This window comes from Ammospiza caudacuta, chromosome 18 (assembly GCF_027887145.1).
Source record: "Ammospiza caudacuta isolate bAmmCau1 chromosome 18, bAmmCau1.pri, whole genome shotgun sequence".
In the NCBI taxonomy this organism is placed as follows: Eukaryota; Metazoa; Chordata; class Aves; order Passeriformes; family Passerellidae; genus Ammospiza; species Ammospiza caudacuta.
The window spans coordinates 12560350-12586190 of NC_080610.1; the positions used below are offsets into that span (position 1 = coordinate 12560350).

Sequence of the window (25841 nt, forward strand, 5' to 3'; positions counted from 1 at the left end):
CTCAGGCAGAGGCCTCTTTCAGCCGAGGGTGGGGCCGCTGGTCCTGAGCTGGTGTTTGCCCCAGCCCTGCTCGGGGCTGGGCGTGGGAGGACAAGCTCAGCTCGGCTCCTGATCATTGTTCTGTGCACTGAGGGCTTGGCCTTGAGTGCAAGTGCTGCTCTGAGAAGGTTGGAGCTGAGACCAGACCCATTTCCTCTGGCGTTTAATTAGAGAACGAAATTTCTGATGGAATGGGGGGAACATGAGTCCATTTCATCAGTGCTGGCTGTTGAGGCAGGAGGCTCTGTGGGGATGGGTGAGGTGTGTGCCAGCTCTGGGCCTCCACAGGACCAGCCTGGGCTCCTTCACTGCCATGTGGAAAATGCTGTGGGGGTGTTCAGCACTCAGAGGAGGCGGCTGGTTCCTACCCTGTCCCTGCTCTGGGACAGCTGCAGCACTGCTGCATCTGCTGAGGAACAAGTTTGTCACTGGAATGCCCAGCTCTGCCCTGGTGTCCCCCTGAATTCCCCTCCACCTCTGCAGTGAGTGGGACTTGTTTGCCACAAATGGTTTTTCTGGGCAGTTTGCAATCATTGACTTTATTTTTTCAATGTAGTTCTCTGAATCAAAGAGCCATTTTCCTACTCTGAAGACATTTTTCCCTTCCCTCTACAGCTAATTAATCAAAAACCTCTAACTACTTCTGCTGAGCTTGCTAGATCAGATGTCACAGATTACCTGGTAAGGCTTTCTCACAAACTTACTTTCACCCTTTGAATCACATTTGTGGTTTCCTTTATTGCTCTATAATTTTTCTCCCTCCTTGTCCAACACCCTGCATATCTGTTATTGCTGTTGTGGGTGACAGCACACGTGGAACAGTGTTGGGTCACTGTCACCTCTCCTCGCTGGCCCTGCCACAGCTTTGTCCTCCATGACTTGTTTTCTTCTCTCCCCAAACAGTTTCGGTGACACAGGTGCCTATTCTGGGCTGTGTTCTCTGCCTGGCTGCATTCCCTGGGGTTGGGTCATTCCTCAGGATCCCTGGGAGGGAAGGGAAGGGAAGGGGCTGCTCCTGCTGTGAGCTGTAACCAACAGCTTGGGCACATTTTTATGTCCATTAGTTGGGGTTGAGTTGTTTTGATCACTGGAGGAAGAGAGAAGGAGTAGATGCTGATTGCTGATTGTTTTTCCATAATGATACTTGTAGGAATATCTAGCTGACACAAGGAATGGCTGGAGCAGCTGTGAGCCTCCCAAGGCCTGTGTCCCCACAGCCCAACACCAATTCCTGCTGGCCCAGAGCTCTGTGAATGGTGCAAAGAATGGATTGGGTGGGGAGGGGCACTGGGCTGTGCCAGAGGTCTCCACAACAGGTAGCAGGAAATTGTGGTAAATCCAAATTCTCTTCAATCCCTGTCGTGTGCCCTGGAAAGCGTGGTGAAATCTGAGGCCCTCTGATGTTGGGTGCCCTCGAGGCACTGGGGTGTTTCTCTGGTTTCTCCAAGGTGAAGTCAGTCCTTGCCACCCAGCTGTGGAAAGGCTGGTTTTCCACACAGGTCATTTTTGCCTGTTCCTGGTTTGCTTTGGATGTGTCAGGGCTGCTGTGGTGTTCAGCTCCAAGGCAGGCTGACTTCAACAACAACATATCAATTTTCCTTGGAGCATCAGGACCTGGTCCAGCAGAGCTCAGGCCTCGGGAGAACAGGGATTTTATGCACACACCCCTCATGGTGGGGGTTTTCTCCCTAAACCCCACAGTCCTCACCCAAAAGGGGCTGGATCTGATGAGCTCTCAGGTGCAGATCTTCCCCCATTACCTGATTAATGTTTACTGGTCTCACCTGAAACCAAAATGCCCAAATTCACTGTGAAGCCCCAGGCTAACCCTGCCTGCCATGGCTCCGTGTGGCTTTGCTGTCCCGCTCCAGAGCTCTGTAAGTCGCTGTTTTGGGATGGGGGTTTGCAGCTGCACAAGGGCGTCACCTGTGCTCCTTCCCCATTGCCCTGGGAAGGAGAACAGGGATGTGTGCTCTGGGATGAGGCGCTAGGAAATATTTCAGTTGCAGGAAAAGATTTAAACACTCTCTAGAAGGAAATGCTTTCAAATAAAGAAATACTTTTGGGGTTTAGAATTGAAGAACTGGAGAGATGTTTATTCCTTGGAGAAAATTAGGAATATTTCCAGTTTGTCCCAGCAGAGGTGCCATAGAGATGGGTCCCAAGTGCTTTTCACAGCTGAATTTTTCTGAGAACTTCCCAAAAGTTGTGTTTGGGAGATTGAGGGGAACGCTAAACATGAAGAGGCTGTGACAAAACACAAGCTTATAAAAGGAAGCAGATTAATCCAGGCCTGATTCCTGGATTTTACAGCCCACATTGATCCCTGGACCTCCACCGACTCCATGGGACTAATCTGTGTCCGTGCTCAGCAGCTCTCTCTGGGATCGGCAGTCACACTTTAAATTCGCGACTCTCCTGGATCTTTGCTCGTTGTTTCCTGTGATGGGGGAAAAAGTTTAAAAACAATAGGGAAAAAAAAAGTTTCAACTCCATCCGGCCTGTCCTGTTTCGGAGGGACGGAGTGCGGGCAGCCTGGAGAAAAAAGGCTGCGGAAATGGAAATGGGAAATGTCGGGTTGGAAGGGGGCCTGGCTCGGGGACCCGGCGGGGCGAGGTGGGGAGGAGGCGGCGGGGCCGCCCCCGGCCGGGGGGAGGCGGAGCCGGGCCGGGGGAGGCCCCGCGGCGGCGGCGGGCGCAGCCGGGACGCGCACGGTACCGGGGACCGGGGGCAGCGGGGGCGGCCGGGAGGCTCCCGGGGCTCGGCGCGGTGGGTGCGGGCTGGGGTGGGGGGTGACAGCGGGACCCTCCCGGGGCTGCCACGTCCTTCTCCTCAGGGTTCCGCCGCGGCCCCGGCTCCGTCTGCTCTGGGCGACGCCGTGGCCGCTCCGGTCACTGCTGGGTCCGGGGGAGGTTGGGAAGCCCCGGGGTCCTGGATGCTCCGTCCGCCCCACGGCAGCCCCGAGGCCGTCCCGCACGGGGCAGGGGGCTCCGTGCCCGGGGCTGCTCCTCGAGGGCTCCGAACGAAGGTGCTGCCCCTGTGACGGCACCGTGGGACCGGCTCCCTCCTCCCGGCAGGTGATGGGCGGCCGGAGCTGGGAGCGGAGCTCACCGGGGTCGAGGAGAAAGGGAGCAGCCCGGGGGCACGGGCGGACCTGTGGTGGCACCGGGAACCAAGGGAGGCTGGTGCTGAGCTCCCCGGCGGCTCTGGCAGGGATGGGTACCCGCAGAACGGGATGGGGACGTGCTGGCGGCAGGAGCGGATCTCGGAGGGTTTGTGGGCCAAGGCTGCAGGGCTGCCCAAAGAGGAAGGGAGGCTGGCGGGGTTGTGATAAGAACACACGAGCCTCTGCTGCAGCCAACCACGCAGCCCATCTGCAGGCCCCTGCTCTTCCAGCCAACTCAGAGTTTCACTCATACGGTTTTCATTGCTGGAGTGTGGCCTCCATCAGGAGTTTGGTTTGATGGTCCTGCCCCTCACTGGGTACCCACAGGGATGGGCTGAAGCCGGGATGCCCAAGAGTGAGGTCAGCTCTGGACTGAGGAGATGGGGAGGACAATGTCACCCACCTGCCAGGTTGGAATGTGGGCATCACCTGCTTAATTTGCCTGCAAAGGCTGAGATGACAGGGTGTCATTGGTGTTAATGGAGGGAAATTATGGCTGTTCTTCATCTTGGCAGTGTGGCTGGCGGGTGAGGATGCTGGGGTCAGCTTGACCAACAGCTTCCCTAGATCAGTGTTAGAAACAAGGGCAGCTGCCCCCACCTCCATCACGAGGTGCCAGATAAGGGCTGGAGCTTCTTGCTTCTGTAATCAATGCTTTGTTTGGAGAAGTTTGGAAATACCTTGTAAGGAAGTCCCTTGTTGTAGAGCAGCACAGCGGGGCGCAAACAGAACTGGGAAGGCAGCAGGGGCTGTGCGTGGTGCCGGGGGAGGTGATGCAAAACCAGCGGTATCACCATGAAGCAACTTCCCGTCAGGCAGCCGTGTCGGAATGTCACGCTCTTATCACCCTCACTGGGTGAAAAAAGCAAGATTTGGCATCCTTGGCCAGCCCCAAATGGGGAGGTGACACTCTGCTCTTGTCCCTCAGACGTTGGCAGGGTGATGCCAGCTTGATCCAGAGCCATGGCCAAGTACCTGAAGCACTTCACGGTGGTGGGCGATGACCCCGTGCAATGGAGCAACGACTATCGGAAATGGGAGGAGGAGGAGGAGACTGGGGAGAAGCAGCCAGATGGAGAGATCAAGCTGGAGCCCCCCAGGAGAAACATCTCCTTCCAGTACATGATGAAAAAGGTCTTCAGCTCTCACAGGTTTCAGGTGAGGCGGAACAAACCCAGGCCGAGGGCAGTTGTGACAGCAGAGCTGCTGTGGGACTGAGCTCAGGGAGAGCACTGAGGTCATGAACCCCACAGTGCAAAGAGCAGCAGCTGCTGCTGAGCTGAGCTGTCCTGTCAGAACAGAGCAGCTCTGCTGCAGGTGCAGACGTCCCCTGAGAGGAGACAAGCCCCAGTGCACAATCACCACAGCTCTGGCACGTGCTCTCCTCCTGCTCCCCGAGCCCCCCACACCAAGCGGGGTCTGGTGGGGAGCCAGGTGGTTCCATGTGGAATAACTCACCATTTGGGGCAGCAGGAGTGGGAGCAATGGAAAGCTCCATGAAACACAACCAGCCAAATCAGGGCTGTGGGCACTGGGGTGTGTTTGTCTGAAGGGCTACATTGGCTCCTCTTGCTCCTCTGTCTGTGCTGGCACGGGATTCATGTTGGTTCTTCTCCTCCAACAGATTGGGGTTGTCTGCTTGGTGATCCTGGATGCCTTGTTGGTTCTTGGGGAATTGCTTATGGATTTGGAAATCATCCTTCCGGACAGATATAATATAACCCCAAAGGTAAAATGTGGGGAAGTGTCAACATGAACAGCAGTTCCCTCCCTTTGTTGTCCCTCCTGAATAAGCTGGGCAAGGCAGGACCTGGACTTCCAGCCTTGCTGAGCCAGTGGTTGTGGAAGAAAAGTCCTGAGCCCTTCTCCCTGTAGAGCCAAACCAGAGGTGCCCTCAAGAAGCAGAGCCTTTCCAGCCTGCTCTGCCTGTGTGCACTCTGCAGGGCTTCCTGCCTTAAACTTGTACTCTTTTCCAGGTTTTCCACTACCTCTCCCTGTCCATTTTAACCATTTTCCTGGTAGAGGTGGGGTTTAAAGTCTTTGTCTACCGCCGGGAGTTCTTCCACCACAAGTTCGAGGTGCTGGATGGGATCGTTGTCATCGTGTCCTTCATCCTGGACATCGTCCTCATCTTCCACGAGCACGAGTTCGAGGCCGTGGGGCTCCTGATCCTGCTGCGCCTCTGGAGGGTGGCCCGGATCATCAACGGTGCGTGCAGGGCTGGGCTGTGCTTGCCAAACCTCCCTCAATCACCTGGGCTTTGTTCCTTCCTCAAACCCAACCCTAGGGGTTCTGCTCTCCCAGCAAACTCTGAGTTCTGTCTGTGTGGAACTTTTATCAAGCTGCAATTTTTTTGGAGCAGTGACAATCTGCTGCTTGTGTTGGTATGATGCCTCAGGTGCATGGCAGCCAGGCATGTTCCCCCCTAAAAAAACCCATAATCTGTTCTTGGACCCCTCTCCTGCAAAGGGATGGCTCGTGTTCTGAATTTCCATTGTAGGATCCTTTTGGCAGGGGAGCCCCTGTCTTCCTGAATTTGCTGCTACAGCAGAGTAGGTTTTAGTGCTCTGTTCTGTTGTGACTCCATTATCCCCTCCAGGGATGCTGCAGGGAATGTCCTGATCTTACTCTAGATCTTTCTTGCTTGAATTCAAAGGGCTTGCCATAAAAAGAGAAATAGAAAATGTCCCAAAATCAGCCTTTAGTGACTTCACTGCTGTAACTGTTGCAAATAGGTGTAAATTTGGATATAGCTGAAACAAGCATAGCTGCAAACCTTTTCTTCCTTCTTGAGGAAGGAAATTTGGGATTCCAAAGAATATGACAATGAATGATTTCAGATTCCTGCGTGAAACCTCAGCTCAAGCTCTGTCCTGTGTCACTTTTGGTGGGTGCTCCATATTTGAGACAGCTGGGATCAGAAGAGGGGATTGCTGGGGCTGTGCCCACTGTCCTCAGCCCCTTTCAATGGGGAGAGGGTGCCTGGTTGGGTGCCAGAGAGAAGAGAGATGTGAGAGCAGCTTGTGGCTTTCCTTAGTTCAGAGTGAAAGTCAGAGAGAAACCGGATTTGTGTGGGGCTGTGGGAACCACGGCAGCCTCACAGCACAGCAGAAAGCCAGGACTGCAATTATGGGTAAATCCCCTCATCCTCGGGTGCTCCAGGCTCCCTGCCAAGCTTTCTGCAATGTCCACCTGCTTGCAGCAAAAAGGGACAAAGGGAATCTGCCCCAAGCTGGGGTGTTGGGTGTCGGTGCCTGGGCACGGTTCCTGCCGATGTTATCAATGCAAATGAGCAGCAGCGCTGCTTTGTCCTGGGAGAACTGAACCCCCGGAGCCCAAAGGGTGCCTGGAGCTCTGGAATCAGCCATGACCCAGGGAAGCTGTGAAGGGAGGGAGAACGTGATGTTCTTCAAGCTCTCATCGAGCTGCTTTGTTTTATCTTTGTGGGAAGAAACTGCCTTCAGTGTGGGGGCTGAGTTGACATGGGATCACCAAATGGTGCTTACAGAAAAGTGACACCTCTGCCATGAGGAGACACTGCCTGCTCTCACTGCAGCTGAGCAAGGTGAAGCCACAGCCCTGTGGACCTGAGGATGTCCTCTTGTGCCAGGCCGGAGTGATCAGCCCAGGGGCTGGAGGAGCCCTGTGGCCCAGGCCTTGCTCTGCTGTCACACCTAAAACTGCTAAAACACAGCAGAGCTGGCCCCAGCTGCACCCCAGGGCTCTGCCAAGGGAGCAAATTCAGGGATTGAGTGATAGTCAGAGTGATTAATTCAGCTCTGAGGCCGGGCTGCCTCTCCCCAGCAGAGTATCAGTACCTGAATCCCTCCGGTGGCTGATTTAAAACCCTTCCTCATTAAGGAAAGCACTTGGGAAGGGTTGTTGAAGATGGCAGAAACTGAGCTGGAGAGGAACACGTTTAACCCCTTGAGCACAGAGCCTGTGTGCTGTGAATTCCTGCTGGTGGCTGTTTTACAGTGTAAAGCAAACCCCCTGTGAATTGCTCCACAGGAATCATTTTATCCGTGAAGACCCGCTCGGAGCAACAAGTGTCCAAGTTAAAGCAAGCAAACCTGAAACTTGCCACGAGGGTGGAACAACTGGAGCACAGCTGTTTGGAGAAGGTAAAAAAACACTTTTAATTTGGGTTTACCTGCTAATGGTGATCCTTGTGCAAGGTTGGCACTGCTGGCTTGGTTTCCTCATGGGAAAGTGTGGGGTGAGCTGGGCTGAAGCAGCACAGCCCTGCCCGTGCCTCCCTGGGCTGCTCCTCCTCACAGGAATGATGTCCCTACCTCTGTCCTACTTCTTCTGGCCAGCCTGTGCTGTTTTCCTGCAGCAAGAGATACATTATAGCAGTGGGAAGGTCCCTGGGAACCTGGGAAGTTTCATTTGAATTTTGCCTCCTACAGGAGCAAGAAATCGAGAGGCTGAATAACATATTGAAACAGCATGGACTCCTCAGCCAGCAAAAATAAGAGGCCAGTCTTCCAAGGTGGGAATTCTGCTTGAAGATTGCAGTGTTGGAATCTGCCAGCTTGACCTGAAAGGTTTTCTGTCTCTTTGCTTCCTCTTGTATTTTGTTTTCTATAAACATTTTCTATTTGACCCCGCTTTGATCAGACCTTGGGATGGCAAAAATAGTTCTACTGGAAAATTAATCACACATAGTCCCTGTAAACAGTAATTTTTTTTCCATTCTTGTACAGTTGTACAGTCAAAACTGAAAAATAATTTAATAAAGACACATCTTTACAAGCTATACATCCAGAAAAGTACCACTTATTTAAAATATTTTTTTTTTTGTGATAACATTCTTTATTTGCAGCAAACTTGCAGTACAAATGATAACAACCCAGACTGAAAAGGTAATTTCTTCTCCACCAGCTGCCTGCTCATCATCAATACATCTCTTTGCCAACCATTCTTTTCACACTGTTGGTAGTTTCCTCATTTCTGTTGCTGCTTGTGCCACTTTGTTATTTATATAACATTAATTTCAGAAACACCAACATACCACTCCTTTCCCTGACAAAGAAATCAGCCCCAAAATAGAGGCAAACATGTGCCATCTTACGTCAAACAATGCCTTGTTCCAGCAGCAGATCCCAGTTCTGATTCTGCATTTCCTCATCTCCTCTTCCCTTTTCACTCCTGTTCCCTCACAGCCCATAGGGCTGCAAAGTTCTTTGTTCCCACAGCTCATAAATCCATGGATCAAAAGAACTGTAATGTGTAAGAACAGATGTAGGTGAGTGCACTGCTGGGAACAGTCAGACTCCAGAAAAGCCATAAAAAAGCAAATTCTAAAGGGCCAGGCTGGTGTTTGAATTTTTTCAGGTACCAGTGTCCCTGTGGAGAGGCTGTTTGAGAGCTGAGGAGTGAGGTTTAAGAAGTGGGAATTCTGAGAGATGGTGACTGCAGCAGGTGCCTCCCATGGATTTCAGCCCCACTCAGCTGGAGGGGTCACTGAAACCACAACTCAACTGTTCAGGTTTTAAAAAAAAAGTAATTAATTAGTGGTGTGGGGAAAATAGCCAGAAATATGTGGCTTATTCATCTCTGCAAGGAGATAAAGCAGAGGCCTTATCTAATAGCACTCGATGAGTTTAATTAGCAATTTAGCTCTGCTGTTTGTGGGATAATGAACTTGCTTTCCCTGTGTGTTCCTGTGCTCTTCCCTTCCCCTCCTGGCTCTGCTGGCCAGGCTGGAGCTGGGCCAGAGCCACCAGCAAGTTCAAACTGGAACCTTTGTCCTCTCTGCACAGTTATAACTGGGGACTTTCCACTTCATGGGGGTTTCTTCACCCTAAACCTTCTGAGAACCCTCACAAGGTCTCACCCTTCCTCTCTTGGCCAAATTTAGCCCAGCATCTACAACTTAGAAAAAAATATGGCCCATCATAGCCACAGGATAAACAATGGACTAAAAATAAAATAAAGCAGAAATTTGGGTTTTTATGCATACTTACCTTAGACAAAGGGATAGAAAAAGTCAAAGGGTAACTTGATGTTAATGGTGGGCCAAGCTTTGTAGCTTGGCTCTGCAGGTGAAGAAATGTCAGTGAAAACCACAGAACTTGTTACAGGAATAATCCTTTCCCTTCCTGAGGGAAGCTGCAATGAAAATACAAACAGGACTTAGCTTCAGTTTTCTATTTGTACAATCATTTATTTGGTCTGGGTTATATTTGCTAAAAAGGCTTTTTTTTCCCCCCTTTTCTATGTAGTTCCATGTTTCTTTCCATAAATGCTATATAGATTTTTATTGAAGTGTGTTTTGGCAAGGAGCCCACAGCTGTGTTTGAGCTGGAAGAGAACTGCTGGGTGTAAATACATTCTAATGTGAAGTGCTGCCTTTAGATAATGAGATTATCTGGCTCATTGTCACACAGCTGATACCCAAGGAAAACAAGCCACTTGTTTTATCTTAAATCCTGTAATTTAATTACATACCTGCTTCAGTGTGGTGCTAGTGATTGTGGCTGTAACATTCACTATCCTGGCTTGGGGATTGACCAGGGATCCATATTTAGTCCACTTTATTTCTATTCCCAGTGACACAGGTATTTGGCATGAGCTCTGCAAAGTGTGAGAAATCATCTCATTCTCTGTCTTATGTAGAAACCATCACAGTAATTAATTATTCATGTTGTTAAAAGGGTAGAATGTCCCCACAAAGCTCACTGAGGAGGTTACCAGAGCAGATGGACCCTGCACTGTTGCTGGGCAGGACAAAAACCCTGAACTCTGCCAGGCCAGAATTTTGAAGGCTACAATGTTAAATATTTTTAGGCACTTCTCCTTGAACTCTCACACTTCTGGCTACAGAAACCATTCACTCTTTTGTTGCAGAAGCATGCAAGAGACCATCCACTGTTTTATATTGTGATACTGTGCTTATCTCTCTCTTACCCTGGCCTGGATTAGGAGGGGAAACCCTGATTCTGTTCCTTCCCTCTGTCACCTGTGGTGCTTCATCCTTAGAAGAACAACATTCCAACCAATGTTTAAACAGCTCATTTTCTACCCAATACATTGCCCTGATCCACAGCTGAGGTGCCTGGATACCAGCTTGATTAAATATAACTTCTACAGCAAGAATGAAACTCTCTGTGAATATTCCATGAGTTTCTTCCAGCTTATTTCTGCATTCCCAGCCCCATTTTCTCCTCCAGTTGGTTCCTGCATTTTTAGGGTGTGAAGCTGAGCTGCTGCTGCAGCACAGGCACAGATCTCGTGAGGGTGGAGGGGTGGGAGTGGTTGAACTTCACCTGTTCTGAGATGTGGAGCTGAGTTATTGGCACCCAGTCAAGCACATCCTGGGTTTGAGAATTCCCAAATGAGGCCACGTACTCAGGAAAGCTTTGGCCCTTCAGCACATCAAGGAGAGTCTGAGCCAAAGGCTGGCATTTCATAGCTGCGGTAATTCTTCCAGAAAACAAAAAAAAAAAAAAAAGATAGAGCAAAATCCATTGGTTTGGCACAGTCATCATTTCTCCTTGCTCTCTGCTCTGTTCAAGCCTTCTGGCTACAGTTGCTAATGTACACAATCTTTCCAAGAGAAAGACCATTGTTAATTAAATGACATTTGTTATAATTAAATACTCCATTCTCAATATTCCTCTAGCTGTATAAATGGCCCAGGACCTGAACAGAGCCTAAGGGAAAGGGATGTCAGAGGGTTAAAAGCATTAAATTTTAAAAAATTAATAATTTCTTACCGTAACTTACAGCCTGATATCATGTTATAACCAAATAATACTGGGGCTCTGGCTCCCTGTGCTGCCAGGCAGTCCTGGGTGGATGTGCTGTGCAGAATGGTGAGCTGGCTGTGTTTGTTACTACTCTGAATGATGCCAGATGTAACACACAGTTAAGGGAAATTAAATGCTTGATGGATATCAGGACAAAAAAAGAATTCTTAATCATATCCTTAAAATATAGCTGCAAATGCTATAATGGCTCCAGATTCCTCTCCCAGTGTGAAAAAGCACCAGGGTGTGCAATGGAGGCTTAAATGAACCTCAGTACAGTCCCAGGAGATTGCAGTCAGGACTGAGTCATTCCCTCCTCAAACACAGCCAGAAAAGCACATTTTTATTTTTGGAAGAGAACAAATGTATTTCATAGATGTCCGTGCTAGAAAGGGTTTGTGAGGCTGGACCAGAGCAAGTGAAGCAAACAGAAATGCAGCAGGGGAAGGATATCCTTGAGGCTGGAATCCTGCTCTGACAGGCAGCCCAACAACATAACCAGGATTGCCACTCAGAGGAACTGGCTGTGTGTTCTCCTGCAATGCAAACACAGCATTAGTTCTCATCCTGCACTGAAGTGGTTGGAAAACACAGAAATATTTCAGTTATTTTAGGATTATGACCTGCCTTGAGTGATGAGGACAAAACTGTAAGTGAGGCTTTGCTTTCTCTGTTACAGTCACAAGCTGGGGCCCATAAATGTGCCAGATTTTGGAGGCCTCCATTGCCCAGCTCTGAAATGCTGCCTCATCTGGGCATCCAGGGCAAGTTCTGCTTTACCTTGCTGCTAACAATTGTTCTGATTCAAGTTTAATAAGTTTTGTAATTAAATGTCTTTTACCAAGTCACCCATGACATCTCCACAGTTACCTGAGTGAAGCTGATTTCAAAGCTCTGCTCTATTGAAAGTGCTTCTCTGCCAATTGCCCCCAAGACAAAAGCTGCAGCAGCTTCTATTATTTCTCCTGTGTCTGTGTGGGTAATGTGATAATTCACCTGAAAATTAAACATTTTAGATATTAATTTGAATAAATACATAAGAGAAACTAGAAAAAAAATTTAACCATGCAAGTATTTTCTTTCTTCCTTGCTTAAGAATCTCAGCTCCAGGGTGGGGATGGATTTTAACCTGTAGAAGCTGGAGCCTCTTCACAACTGACTTCTTGCTAAACCTAAGCACAGACACAACTTTAAAAGATGATGTGCAGCATCTATTCCTCTCTCTGTCATTAGTGCTCCTGAAATAATTTTATCCCAAGCATAAATTAAACTCATGTCATTGCCTGTTTTGCCACAAACACAGAAGTAACACCAGGATTTCAGCCTGGCTCCATGTTATATTGCACAGAATTATTATTTTGTTGCAAAACACTCTCTTTTACCCAAAATCAGTGTTTCTCCCATGACATTTACTCAGGAGATGTCACAAAAATGGAAAGTGCAAGGCCTCCTGCCAGCTTTGCAGTTTGAGAATCAGAAGTGATTTGATGCTTTCCATCAGCTCTGAGGAGGAAAAGGCTGCCAGACCTACCCCAAGCACTGCATTGATGCACAGCTCATCCAAAACCATGGGGAGCCTCAGGGCTTCACTGCTGCTCAGTAAAGTCCTCATTCCATTCACAGATTGGACAACTATGGACTGGACAGTGATGTTCACCTGAAAAACAGACTCATGTCAGCTCTGAACACTGGGTATAATTAATTTTGGCTTTTTCTGTGTTATTATATTTGTGACCTTTCCGGGTTCTGTTCCACAGCAACAGCATGCAGTCATTCTCTGAACAACTGCTGTGTTACAAGTGCTGCTGAAGCTCAACCAAAGGGTCTGGGTATAAATAAAAAAGAGATTTTCTTGAAAATAGGGAGTTTTATATGAAAAGAATGTATCAGGCTTGAGTATTTGCAGGCAGCATTTTATCTTGGAGTTGCTAAGTATCATTACTGATAGCAAATGATGTAATTTTTTAAATGTAAAGATCAATCAGTGAAAAATTCCCACTGACTATAACTTAATAAGAATTTTGCCCACAGCTCTTCCAAGTAATTTAGAAGGATACTTACCATCTGATTTGATTTGGGCACCTGAGGGAGAATAAAAGGACAAATTAAAGCAGTAGCAAAGATCTGACCTATTGCATGTAGCAGTCAAGTAAAGCAGGAAAGGCTTTGTCTATTTAACTCTCTCTCATAACAATAACTTTTATGTTATGGAGTTAATTGGATATAAACCAGAGTACCCAGGAAGTGAAAAGAACTGTCACAATGCAATCCCCTCCTTCTTCTGACTTACAGAATTATTCAGAGACCACCAGTTCAGGAAACCTGCCAGGCTGTGCTTCCCAAAGAAAGGAAGAGCTTCTATTGTCCTGTTCCATAGTTTCATGGTCTCCAAACCAATACAAGAGAAGCAAGTATCTCTCTTGTTATATAGTTGCCCCACTGAAAAAATTTCCACCAAAAATATTTCATGGCAAGGCAGAAATGTCAGACCAAGGTCATCAATCAGGTAAAAATACTCCCATGGAGCAGAATTTTGTCCAAAGTTTTACTTTTCTGACTTTCCAATGAATGTTTGAGTCACATCTTTGGGAAGGGACCAAGGCTTGGACTCTGATCATGAAGAAATTCAGCAGAATTGTGATGGGATACTGAGAGCAGTGACTCATTCCTGTCCCAGCAGGGAACACATTCCTGGGAGCTGCAGAGCTGAAGGTGCTGCAGGTACAGTTTGTCACACATTCATCATCCCAAGGTACAGCCCAGCCATCAGAATGAGCTGGGTAATAAAAATCTCTGTAAAGATTACACTCATCCTTCAGGGAACAGTGCTGGGAGTGAGCACCACTCCTGAAGTTCTGTTTATCATGGCTGGGGTGATGGATGGTGCCTCTGGAGGTCACCCAGAGATCACTGCAGCCACGCTGCTGCCTCAGGAGGGAAGCAGCAAAGGCAGGGCCAGCTCATTGCTGTGGCAGCTCCTCACTCACTGACCAGGGTGTGTGTGAAGCCCTAGTGTGAGGATCCTGCTGGGACATCCCAGGAATCCCCAGCACTCCCTGCATCTGCTGGTCAGGGCACAGAGCAGAGTTTATGTGCAGCAGTTCCCAAACTTTGTTCTCACTGCAGCTGCCCGTGCAGCAGGGAGGGTGGGATCCTGGCATGGGCTGTTCTGTGCTACGCGCTGTCCCAGTGCTCCCAGTAAGGCTCCCCTCGTTACTGGTTTGCCGTTTTTATGCCGGCAGCTCCACCTGCTGGCACTGGGAGGGCCCCGGCTCTGCCCTGTGGCCGCCCTGTCCCCAGCGCCATCACTTTCCTGTTGTCACATCCCACCTCCCCTTCCCACAGAGCGTCTCCAGCAGCTTCTCAGCCGTCTCCAGTTCCTGCAGCTGATCCCTCCTGACACCCAGCGTGCTCTGGGCAGAGTCTGACCCCTCCCAAGCTCAGCCATTGCCTCGGCAAGCAGCACAGGGATAAGGGGTTATGGATTTTCCAGTCAGGAAAGGGAATTCATCTTTAACTCAAACCCACCCAGCTGCCGGAGCCCAGCCTGAGCCACTCTTGCTCTTTTGTGGTCCTGCAGCCAACAAGAACTAATTTTGGGAGGAATGGAGACACTCAAAGCCCTTCTGAGGCAGGGTTTTCTCTACTTCTTCCACAGCTGGAGATCAAAAGCCAACATTTGGGAGCAATCCTTGGCTGATTTCAATGAGATCCTGAAGGAGCAGGAGAATGATCCCATCTGTGAGGGTGTGAAGTGCTTAGTGGGCTTTCCTTGCCTTTGGGAGCTTTGCAATCTGTGAGCAGCCTGGAAGGGGTCTTTAAGCAGTTACTCACTGCTAATTAAATGAATTTAAATAATTACATAAATTAAAATAATTTTAATGGTGAAGAGGCTGCTGTTTCTTTACAACCTTCAGCTTCTGGAAGGAGCCATCAGATTAAGGTATGATGCATTTCAGTTTCATTTTTTCATGAGTGATTTTTTTGTCTTCCTGAATATCCTTACAGGGAATTTATTTGTACAGAAGGCATCATCCCCCAGGTCAGAAAGGGATGAAAAAGTAGGAAAAGCTTTGAAAAATAGCCCCAGACTGGATTTTAGCAGGCAGGATCCAAAGAAACCTGCTCTCAGTCATGTTGTTTGGGAACACAGAGAAAGCTGTGTCAGCCCCCACTATCAAAAACTGAGGCTTGGAGGAAAGGGGCAGATGCACAGCATTAAACCTGACAGGTTCTTCCTTCAGTACAAAGTTTTAGCAACTCTAAAACTCAGATTTCTTAGAATTCTGTGTTCTGATAAATGGGCTTCTTGGAAAAGCCTGAACATGCACAGGAACGAGAAACTGCACTAGCTCAGTGCCATGGCCTTGGCTCTTCAAAACTATTATTTTTATTTTATCTTTGAGTATATTATTTATATTTTGCTAAGTAGAGAACAGTAAATGCTTCTGTTACCAAAGCTTGAAGTAAAAACATTCCCAAAGGCTTTCTGTATAAAATCTGCTGTACAGGGAGACATTTCTTCCCAACCCACAATTTAAAAATCCAAATAAAACACAATATCCCTCAGCAAACAGAAGTTACTTCATTCTGCAGATGTAAAAGAGATAAAATATGAGTATTTCAGCTATATAACTGTTTCAAATCATACTTACTGCCAAAATGCTGGAGTTGATATAAAACAACATGCTAAGTGCTTGAATGCTGTCACATTTTTCCACACTTACTGATCTAATGCATTTTGTAGCTTGGTTTACTAAAAACCCTGGAAAAAAAAAGTCATCAAGTATTACTGGAGGAAGTGAAAGAGCAATTATGAAAAGCAAAATGAAAAACAATACAAGTACCAGCAAAATTGAAAGTAAATGTCTTCTCTATTGCAGATAAGATTTTATGTGAGCTTTGAAGAATGAAACTTTTTATAGTATCAAAAAAAATGCTATGAGAAAAATTATTATTTCTTAACAAGTAGAAAAACCTTCATGAAAATTACTTAATTTTTCAATCTCTTACTTTTCTTTCACAAGAGACTTCAGTCCTGTAATCACCACCCTGACTGTTATGAGACCACATTTAATGGTGACAGTGGGGTTTGGGAAATGCAGGTGTGGGTTTGGCTGGGGGGTTTTTTTCACCTCCACCTCAGCAGATTTTCAGGAAATTGTGTGAGAGGTTAAAATGCAGAGCTCAGCCTGCAAATCTGACTTGTGAGAGGAACCCTGGGCAAAGGGAAGGTGCCAAGGCTGCCCAGCAGGGCTGGCATGGAGCAAACCCCTCCTCCCTCAGGGTGTCACCCTTGTGCTGCTTGGTTAAACCATTTATGCCAAACAGGACATTTTCCTGTTGGATAAACGACCCTTTAACAAGACTTTCAGGGATTTCAATCTCAATTTGAATGTTTAATAGAGACACAACACAATTTCCATTCTATGTCTTAAAAAAAAAAAAACAAAAAAACCCCCAGAGAAACAGAAGTGATTTAAAAATCATCTGTTTATGAATTGTTAGCTGAATTCTCCATGGGGAGTGTGCCAGCTTTCTGACTGACTAATCTAAGAGCAGAATAATAAAAAGCAAAAAATTGAGATTCAAGTGCATTTTCCAACCTGCAGGATTTGCATCAGAGCACCAAGAAGAGACAACAGGACTTGGCAGCCTCAGAAATGCATCCTCTGTCTGGACAGGAACCCCATACTGCCAAAGAAAATCCACAGTCAGGTACACAGGTGTGGTTCAGCCCATTTTTATTGACAACAAACACGAATAAAATCAGTACTTATTTCCCCAGGATCTCTCAGTAATGCTCTGTGCAGCAATTCTTCAGTCACTGCTAAAGCTTTATGCTGAAAATAGCAGAAAAAAAAATAGCAGAAAAAAAATCCTTATTTTTCAAAGATCTTAAAAATATAGTTCACTTTTTAAGTAACTAAACACAAAACATTAAATTTCTTATTTTACATTTCTATATTTAACGACCAATATAAATTTTGCTTCTTCCAGCAGAACTGCATTATTTAAAAGCAGATGCAAACAATGCTGATTTCTTCTTTCTGGAATAATTTAATACTAATTGCACCAAATATAATTTCCCTCCTATTGAATCAGAGAATTTACCTCATATCTGGAAGTTTCATTTGCCTCAGGGGGATTTTGAGCATCTGTATCCAAATTCCAGCTGTCAGGCTCAGCACTGAAAGTTGCACCTCCAAATTTGTCAAGCAACTCATCAAAATTTTCTGCAGTTGGGATTTCAGGGGATTTGAAGTACAGGGCTTGTTCATCTGATAAAATATTTAAAGAAGGAGATAATTTAAGGAAAAAAATATACAGAAACAATACTTAGTAACAATGAGACAATTTTAAGCATTATTTATTTAGGATGCTAAATTATTTACAAAAAAAAAAAAAAACCAAACTATTTTGTTTTCTCCAACAGAGAAGACCAAGGGTACCAGATGTTTAATTTCATGTTTTCACAAGTGAAAGGATCACAACATAAGGACAGTGAGCAGACAGAATTACCACTTTCCTGAGAGGTTTAATAAAATAAAAATAGTTTTAAATTTAGGTTTTTTCTAGTACCTAAAGAGCTTACCAAAAAAAAAACCACCACAATGCTTAACATTGCCTACAACTCTACTTACAGTTTGTAGCATGAATGCAGAAAATACTGGGATTGACTTGGTCAATTATTTTAAATATCCTTTCTGGTGGATTTGCTTCAACATCAAGAGAATACACAGCAGCTTTCTGACTACACAGCTGGCTGTCACCCCTGCAAAGACACAAAATAAATCAATGATCCACTCAAAGTTAGTGCTGACCAGATTTTAAAGTTCTTTTAAACTACTGAGGCAGCACCAGAAAAATTAAAAAGCGTGAAATTACTGAATTTAACAAATTCAAATTCTATAAATTTAATAATTTGTAGAACAATCATGCATCCTTAGAAGGTTCCTATTGTTTTATACTCTGTGCTTAATAATAAATAATAGAGACTTCTCCCACATGTTTTATTCAGCAGAGGAAACTGTGAGCAGCAACATGAAGGAAGGTAAGAAACAGACTGAGGGAGGGAAAAGCAGAGACAATATGAGAGAGAAAATGTTAAATTGGGTGGGATCCAGATGGTTGAGACCCCAAAAATGCAGGGCTGTACCAGAGGCCACACACAGCTCAGCAGCACTTTCATTCCTACAACCCAATGGGATTTCAGAGCAGGAAAACAGGTCAGTTTGGTGGATGTTGGAATAATATTCAATTTGAGCAGGGAATGGGAAGAATTCCTGCTTGAGATGATGTGAAAGAAATGGCAGAGTGAGGAACAGGAGGTGAAATAACCCAGCCTGTCTTGGAGGAGTGTTCAAGGCTGTGCCATGGGCTCATCAGGAGCTGCAGGAGAATGTGAGGTTGTGCCAGTTCAGAGCCTGGCAGCTCTGCTGTGCCCCACATGCCACAAACAGCAGCTGATGATCCCTCTGAAACTGGTTTTTAGCAGCACAGAGCAGCTGAGGACAGGCCCTGCAGAAGTGAAATGGCTTTCACAGATTTTGAAGCCTGGAGTTAAGCTTTTCTATGAGGTGAGTCATTGTTAATAGGATCCCATCATAAATCAAAGCCAACAGGATCCCACCATAAATCAAACCCTTCTGTTTCAGAGATCTCACGGCCTCTGCCTTGGGATCAGCCAAAATAACACAAATATGCAAATGTAGGTAAACTCTGATGTAAATAATGAGAGCCACAACACCTGCAGACACTGAAATCCCTGGCTTTTCATGCAAAATAAGTGTTTTACACAAAAGAATTTGGGCAAAGGAACACAATTTCATTTGAGGCATTTCTAGCTGACAAAGGCAGCACAGTCATCTGAGGCAATTAAAGTGTCACTCAGGAGGGTGTTGATTAGACCTTTCTGATCCATATAAATATCTATAAATGGGGAGCAGGAGTCTTTTGTGTGCCAGAACAATAAGAAACCACAGTCTGGCATGACTGCTAATTCAAATTCCAAAGCACCAAGAATAAACCCAGTGCTCAGATTGGCATAATTTATACAGAAGGTGGGTTGAAAAAGCTGCACTTATTGTTCTGAGAAGTCACCAAGAGATTTTTTTTGCACATTATTATTTTGAAGTGAGTGTTCTTAACTCCTCTTTGAGAAGATGAAGTTGGGGTGAAGGTGTTTTCAGATTAAATAGCAAAGAAACAACTCTTGGCTTTACTTTTTTGGTATAATGTTACATTTTATTGTTTGTGAAGTGGCAGTGGGGGAGCAGGTTGTAAAATTAGGATCAGAAAAATGCTCACACTATTCCAGCAAGCTCTGAACCGATTAAATGTGTAGCTGATATCATAAATGTAATCAAAGAGGTCACTGATAAATTTACTGATAAAAACTGGTGATCTGCAGAGCAGTGGCCAGATTGGTCCTTGGGGATCAGTTTTCTTAACTCCCAGACATTGCATTGATCAAAGTCTAAAGATTCATCATTCTTACCCCAAAAAAAGCAGCAAAACCTAAATCCCCACGGGGAGGAGAGAGGGAAACAGGAGGAGAGAGGGAAGAGAGGGAGAGAACTGGGTGGGAGCTGGATTTGTGCTCTGCCTGGCTGGGGAAGGACAGCAGGGAACTGCTCAGAGGAGAGGACAGGCGGCAAATGGAGAAGGATTTTGTGCTTTTCTGCTCATTTCTGTACTCACATGACCACGGGGATGGAGCACGTGGTGAAGAGGCTGAAGTCCTCGGCGCTGCAGTCGGGGTCACAGCAGCAGTTGGTGTCGCACTGTGCCACCAGCAGGTCGCACACACAGAGCCTGGCAACTGCAGCAGAGAGGGAAACGAGAGCTGCAGAGGGGACACTGCACGCTTGTCACCTCGCCCTGGCTTTGATTGTGGTCAAAAGTCCTCTCCAAATCCCTGTTTTCTTTTAAAAACAATCTTTTCTGCTGCTGAGCAGATTTATTTGGAACACGTGGACAAAACCAAGCCATGCTAAAAACTGTTCCCTGAGAAACAAAACCCAATAGGGATTTTGGAGGTGTGAAAATCTGCTCAGCCTTGCAGAGGAAAAAAATAAGAGGTACAAACAAGGTGTGTTTATCTGCTTGTTTCAGCTTATTGGGAAGAAAAATAAAACATTTTGAAGGAGCAGAGATGTTTACAAGTTTTGAGGATGGCTCAGGGTCCAGGAATACATTTCCCTTATGTGCCAAAAAAACCATAAATGACTTCTTTGAAACTGTTCTTTCTATCTGTTTTTAGATACTGTGAAATGTTGTAATCACAGACAGAGTGATTGCTAATAATTCAGTAAACTGGCTCAGTAACATACACTTGGCAAATTCTTCAAACTCTTTGAGGCCTTCAAGTTTATAAATTTAAAGAACAGATACTATTCTACTGAACTGTTTTTGAGAGCTGCTGTTCTATAATTAATCTAGACTTAAGAATAGCACAGAATGAGGAAATTAAGGCCAGTGTTTTATAAGAAAGACATTCAAAGAATATTTTCATAACTAATTCCTTTATTTCACTTTGCTGCCTGTTTCCCTGTGGCCCCATAGATGCTCTCTGACCACCTGAGCAGCATCCAGGTATTTCCTGGAATCTCTGGAGTTCTGACTGTTCTCTTGGCTGAGCTTAGCCCTGGATCACCCTGTAAACAGAGAAGTTTAAACATGGACGATTAGATTGCAGGGTTATGTCTGTGAGATTAGGGATTTAAATCCCTTTTCCCTAAGGAGGTTGCACTGGGGTGGCTTTCCTGTGGCAAGTAACCCATGGAAAGCTCAGCTGAGGGCAACACCAGCAGGATATAAAAGTGACATAAAAGTGTAGCAAATTATACAGTGGGAAACACCTTCTGAGAACACAGTAACCAAACTTTGTGAGCTCTGCTTTTATGACAATGTATCCACAGTGCTTGGGGCACAGCGTGCACCCAGCCTGGGCTGTGCTGGAGCTCCCCAAGGGCACCCAGGGCCCTCCTGTGCCAGCTCAGAGCAGGGCTGGGTGGGCAGCAGCCCCTGCCCTCCACCCCAGGGACCCTCAGGGCTGTGGGGTGCCCTGCTCTGGGTGTCCGTGCCAGGATCAGCGTGCCCAGGGCTGTGGGATGCCCTGCTCTGGGTGTCCGTGCCAGGATCAGCGTGCCCAGGGACCCTCAGGGCTGTGGGGTGCCCTGCTCTGGGTGTCCGTGCCCGGGGCCTGCTCAGGGCTGGCTGAGCCCTCCTGAGGAGGCTCCGAGCGGCCTCGGCTGCAGCTGCCCGAGCAGAGAGCCCCAGAGATCCCCGCCAGCCCCGGGCGGCCGCAATGCGAAGGGGAGGCCAAGGACCGAACGCCCGAGGGAGGCCTCGAGCGGGGCTCCCTCAGCCGGGGAGCGCCGCCGGTGCCCGCAGCGCACGGAGGGCACCCACCGTCCGTGACCGGGGCCGGCGCGCTGCGGACCCGCGCCTGTGCGGCATCACTTGTATCGGCCGGCTCTTCCGCCCGGAGCGGCGGCGGCGGCGGAAGGAGGAGGAGAAGGATGAGGATGAGGACGAAGAAAGCCCCGAGCCGCGGCGGCGCCGCCATGGCGGCCGCCCTTAGCAACGGCGCGTTGCCAGGGCGCGCGGGGCATGGCGGGAAGGACGAGTCCCGCTCTCCTCTCGCGAGACTTGGCGGGCGAAGGGGAAGGGCCGCACCCCGAACATGGCGGGCAAGGGGACGGCACAGCCCTGGGTATCTGCGGCTCGTTCGGCCGCTCTCGGGCTCCCTCATCGCCCCCCAGTGCGGGGAGCCTCGGGGAGAAGTCACACGCAGGGTTCTCGCTGCATATGGTGGTGCCAGGCGGCCGCTTGTGCCACTCAGCGCCCTCAGGAGCAGCCCGGCGGTGGTGAGGGGTCGGTGCCCCCTCAGAGCCACGGGAACGGTTCAGGTGTTGTGGGCCAAGTGTAACCCACAAAGGTGGTTTGGGAAAAGCTCCTGGAAAGCCACGCATTAAAAAAAGAAAAATAGGGAATTGGCCCAAAATCAGTAAAAAAGAGTTGATGGCATTGCACAGGGGAAAACAGAATTTAATACATTCTTCTTGCATCAGGAATTACTTGGCAAAGCTGATGGTGCACAGGGGACCAGACTCCAAGATGAAAAGCAAGCCTTGCTGAAATGTGAAAGCACAGATTGCACCCTGGATGAATGTGGGCAGGAGCTGGATGAATAAAGAGGTATTAATTCTTACTGCATCTACCATTGAAATGGAATAGAAGTGGGCAACTGTTCAAAAGCAAAGTAGGATGGAATTAATCTTGGTTTTCTCGTGACCTTTTTTTCTTTAGGGCTTCACTCACAGCAACAGTTCACCTAAATCCACTTAAAATACTTGCTGTAATAGGAAAAAAACCCACCTTTGTCATGCAGAGAAAGGCAAGACATCTAAGAAAAACCATTTGAAAAACTCCACACCACAAAACTCACCCTGGTATTGGACTTCTGAAACAGGTTCCAAAGAGCAACTCCAAGTGTGTAGGATAAGATCAGGACATCAATACACAATGCTTGTTCTCCATCTAATTTATCCTGTCAACATGAGCTAATTAATAATTAAAAAGGGCACTGTGATCCTTATGTGGGAGGTCCTATAAAATGAAAATTGAAGCAATTTGAGAGGCAGTAGATTCCTGTTTATTCAGAAACATGTTCAGGGATGTACTCTATGACTGTTTCAGTTACAGTCTCAGCAGCAAGATTCTGATGTGCATTTAAGCATTATGGAAGCTGTGACTGGCCCATCCCTGGAAGTGTCCAAGGCCAGGCTGGAGCAACCTGGGATGGTGGGAAGTGTTCCTTCCCATGGCACGGGGTGGAATGAGATGGTCTTTGAGGTCCCTTCCAAACCATTCTGTGATTCCTGTTGGTGATTTCTGACTCCTCACATGGGAAGCCTCACTGGGTCCTTCTCACATTAGTTTTCTTTTTAATCCAACTGTGCTGTCTTGAACTTCATCTTTCCAGGGCTAACACAAGGTTTGCGCTATGACAGATCACTTTACAAGTCCAAGTGGACAGGCATTTGGGATTAGAGTCCAAACAAAGTCAAACCAGGCTGAAATAAACTGCATTTTGGTCTAGCACAAGATTAGCCCTTAAATAAATAAATAGTGATGAGCTGGGGCAGCCTGTACAGCAGATGGCATTACAGGTAGCATTTATCACACTCCAGTCTCAGGGCTCACATACTTGGGAGGGAGGATTGACGTCAGCTCCCACTGAATCAGTTTTAAAACAAGCTGGAAACCTGCTTGTGCCTTCAGCAGCTGATTAATTTGTGCAGCACTTCTGCTTTGCACTCCCCAGTGCATTTATTGGTCTGGACAAGCCTAGCAGGAAGAGTTCATTCTGTTTTTGCAGCTTAAGTGAGCTGATGTAAATAGATCTTGGACTTTGAGGTGGGAAGATTCCACCCAGCTGCAGTAACCAGGGGGATGCCCTTTGGTCCGGTTTTGGTGCCAAATTTGTGCATTGGGGAATTTTAAACAAATATCACTTGGCAGGGTATCGACTCTCAGGGTACAAGAATAACACTGAGGAAGGCAGCAGGGCATGGCTGGGAGGGATTTACAGGGAGAACTACCCACACTGACACTGAACAGTGCTGAAAACCAGCTCTGAAGCATTTTAGTAAAAATAGTTGGGCTTTTGTGTCACAGGAGCTCAGAGATCCTCTGAATGAAAACCAGGAGCAGTTTTTTTTGTCTGGGCACAACGTCCTCGTGCAGGAGTGACAGAGTTCATCAAAGGTTACTAATTACCATGTACATTTTGAGGTTGTCTGGCTGTCTGGACAGACTTGAGTGGGTGACCTGGGGTAGGATCATGGGATCATTAAGATTGAAAAAGACTTCCAAGATCAAGCCCAACCTTTGACCAAATACCCCCATGTGTCACAAAGTGCCACATCTACTCATTTTTTGAGCTCTTCAAGGGGTTGTGACTCCAGCACTCCCCCAGGGAGGCTGTTTGAAAGATTCTCAAGGATGGAGGAGTGTGAAGAGCTCCTGGTGTGCCCTGGCTTGGAGCATTAGGGAAGCACAGAGTGGTGCTCTGCCAAATGAGTCTGTCAGCCCTGAGCTCACGATGTTCCTCAGTGTTTGAGACATGGCTGCTGGGCAAAGTGGCACGGAGAGAACCCTTCAGCCCTGGAAAACTCAGCATTGAGGCAAGGAGAACTGAGCTTTAGCTGGGGGGATCCCAGGCTGAGCAGCACAGCCAGGGAATGCAGGGCAGGTCACCTTGCACCAGCCTGAGCAGCACAGAACGAGGGTCAGGCCAGGCTGGGCTGGAACGAGACAGGACCTGGATGAGGAAGAGGAAGAATGAGACTCAAGGAAGGGAAGGAATGATTGTGTGGGGGAAGCTCTGCAAATATGAGCTTCCCTTTGCTGATAAAGGAGGGTGTGAGAGCAGACAAACAAGGTAGCTCCTCTCAGTGCCTCACACCCTGGCAGCAGCACTCCCTTATCTCCAGCACCTTGGCACATTGAGCTGTGCAGCCATTCCCTAACCCACCACTCTGGGCCTGGGCTGCTCCTCCTGTTCATCCCTTTCTCTCTGTTCTAACACGAGGATTTTTAATTTTTTTAAGTAAGTTTGGGTACAATTTCGGCTCTAGCTGGATAATTCTCACACTTTGCTCAAAGCCTTTAGCAGTGTAAGAGGGGCAGGAGCTCCCTTGTCTCTGACAAGGTGCACAGGGACACAACACCTGCCTGTGATAATGAGGGTGCTGCAGCAGCGTTCTGTGGTGGATGGTGGCACAGAGCTCTTCCTTTCACCGCAGGCAGCTCGTGGGGCAGGTTTCACACCTTCCCCTGCTGTATTTACACCTCCACTGTTTGTTGTCCCGGGTTATGGAAATGGCAGCAGCCTCTCGTGCCTGTACCCAGAGAATTAAACGAATTTGCAGAGCAACCTGCTGGGAACTTCCAAGAGGACAAACCCATTGTATGCACACCCACGAGCAGCAGAAAATGAGGAATTGGGTCTTTTTGGGTCTCTGCAGCATTGATGCCTTCAAGTCGTTGCTGTTGAAGGTGTCCAGCTGAGCGCTTTGTGTCACTCTCAGCTACAATCACCGTGCTTTTATGGGGTTGGAGCCATGACTGCACAACACACCCCTCTCGTGAGGCTTTTGTTTGGCATTTCACGTTCGTTAGCCAAAATGGATTAACCGCCAGCCTTGCACGGGTTTGCAGAGCTGGCGGTGTCCGCGGCCGCTCCGAGCCGGGCAGAACCGGGCGAGTCCCGCTCGGAACGAACCAAAGCCGGCCCCGCTCCGTGACTCACATAACCGTCCTCAGCAGGCACGGGGCACCGCCGGCCAGCGACTCCCCGCCAGTTATTCGGAGCACGCGAGACACGCGGGGCGTGGAGGGCAAGTATGTGGGTTATGCGCAGCCGCGCTGTGCCCGCTGTGAGAGCGTTCATTAATTGCGTTAATGGCGTTAATTGCGGCCGGGGCCCGGCGGGGGCGGGGGCGCGGACCCCGCTCGGCGCCGCGGGGGCTGCCGGGAGCCGCCCGCTGTTATTGTCCCGCAACATGCAAATGAGCCGGGGCGGAGAGCCAATGGGGGGCGGCCGCGCGCCGCTACCGCGCAGGCGCGCCGGGAGGCGGGGAGGGGGCGGGGCCGGCCGCGCGCCCCGCCCAGCGTCGGGGCCCTCACCTCACCTCAGCACGCGCGGCGAAGATGGCGGCGGCGGCGGGCGGCGGGGCGCGGGGGCGGCGCGGGCGGCTCTGACCGGGCACCGCGGGCGGCGGGGAGCGAGCCCGGAGCGAGCCCCGAGAGCTCCGCGGGCAGCGGGGAGCTGGCACGGCCCCCCTCGGGGGGCGGGGAGGGTGGCG

The 25841-nt window shown here is 48.2% G+C and overlaps 2 protein-coding genes across 3 annotated transcripts; one reads left to right on the forward strand and one right to left on the reverse strand.

Moving 5' to 3' along the window:
• Positions 1-4135: 4135 nt before the first annotated feature.
• On the forward strand, positions 4136-7955 carry HVCN1 (hydrogen voltage gated channel 1). Its single transcript, XM_058816640.1, has 5 exons — positions 4136-4363; positions 4830-4934; positions 5182-5413; positions 7217-7329; positions 7618-7955. Exons 1-5 carry the CDS (start codon positions 4169-4171, stop codon positions 7681-7683), a joined length of 711 nt encoding a protein of 236 aa, XP_058672623.1. The 5' UTR covers positions 4136-4168; the 3' UTR covers positions 7684-7955.
• Positions 7895-25836, reverse strand: TCTN1 (tectonic family member 1). 2 transcript variants are annotated; one of them, XM_058816638.1, is made up of 15 exons: positions 21379-21545; positions 19666-19786; positions 17607-17737; positions 17077-17243; positions 16569-16656; positions 15618-15727; positions 13024-13044; positions 12494-12619; positions 11833-11958; positions 11414-11498; positions 10930-11068; positions 10480-10636; positions 9662-9787; positions 9178-9322; positions 7895-8431 (listed from the first exon to the last, which is right to left on the reverse strand). In XM_058816638.1, the coding sequence occupies exons 1-14, from the start codon at positions 21533-21535 to the stop codon at positions 9179-9181; spliced, it is 1698 nt and encodes a 565-aa protein (XP_058672621.1). In that variant the 5' UTR covers positions 21536-21545; the 3' UTR covers positions 7895-8431; position 9178. The 2 variants fall into 2 exon arrangements, with proteins under 2 accessions (XP_058672621.1, XP_058672622.1); XM_058816639.1 differs by lacking the exon at positions 21379-21545 and adding an exon at positions 25668-25836 and having other exon boundaries at positions 7898-8431.
• Positions 25837-25841: the final 5 nt, after the last annotated feature.

What these genes read in the sequence shown, in the direction of transcription:
- HVCN1 (XM_058816640.1), top strand. Translation starts at nt 4,169, where the DNA reads ATGGCCAAGTACCTGAAGCACTTCACGGTGGTGGGCGATGACCCCGTG. An exon ending in GATATAATATAACCCCAAAG is followed by an intron (nt 4,935 to 5,181) that starts GTAAAATGTGGG and finishes ACTCTTTTCCAG; the next exon opens with GTTTTCCACTACCTCTCCCT. An exon ending in AGCACAGCTGTTTGGAGAAG is followed by an intron (nt 7,330 to 7,617) that starts GTAAAAAAACAC and finishes TGCCTCCTACAG; the next exon opens with GAGCAAGAAATCGAGAGGCT.
- TCTN1 (XM_058816638.1), bottom strand. Translation starts at nt 21,535, where the DNA reads ATGGCGGCGCCGCCGCGGCTCGGGGCTTTCTTCGTCCTCATCCTCATC. An exon ending in GCATCAATGCAGTGCTTGGG is followed by an intron (nt 11,959 to 12,493) that starts GTAGGTCTGGCA and finishes TTTAATTTTCAG; the next exon opens with GTGAATTATCACATTACCCA. An exon ending in AGGATTCCAGCCTCAAGGAT is followed by an intron (nt 11,069 to 11,413) that starts ATCCTTCCCCTG and finishes TGTGTGTTACAT; the next exon opens with CTGGCATCATTCAGAGTAGT.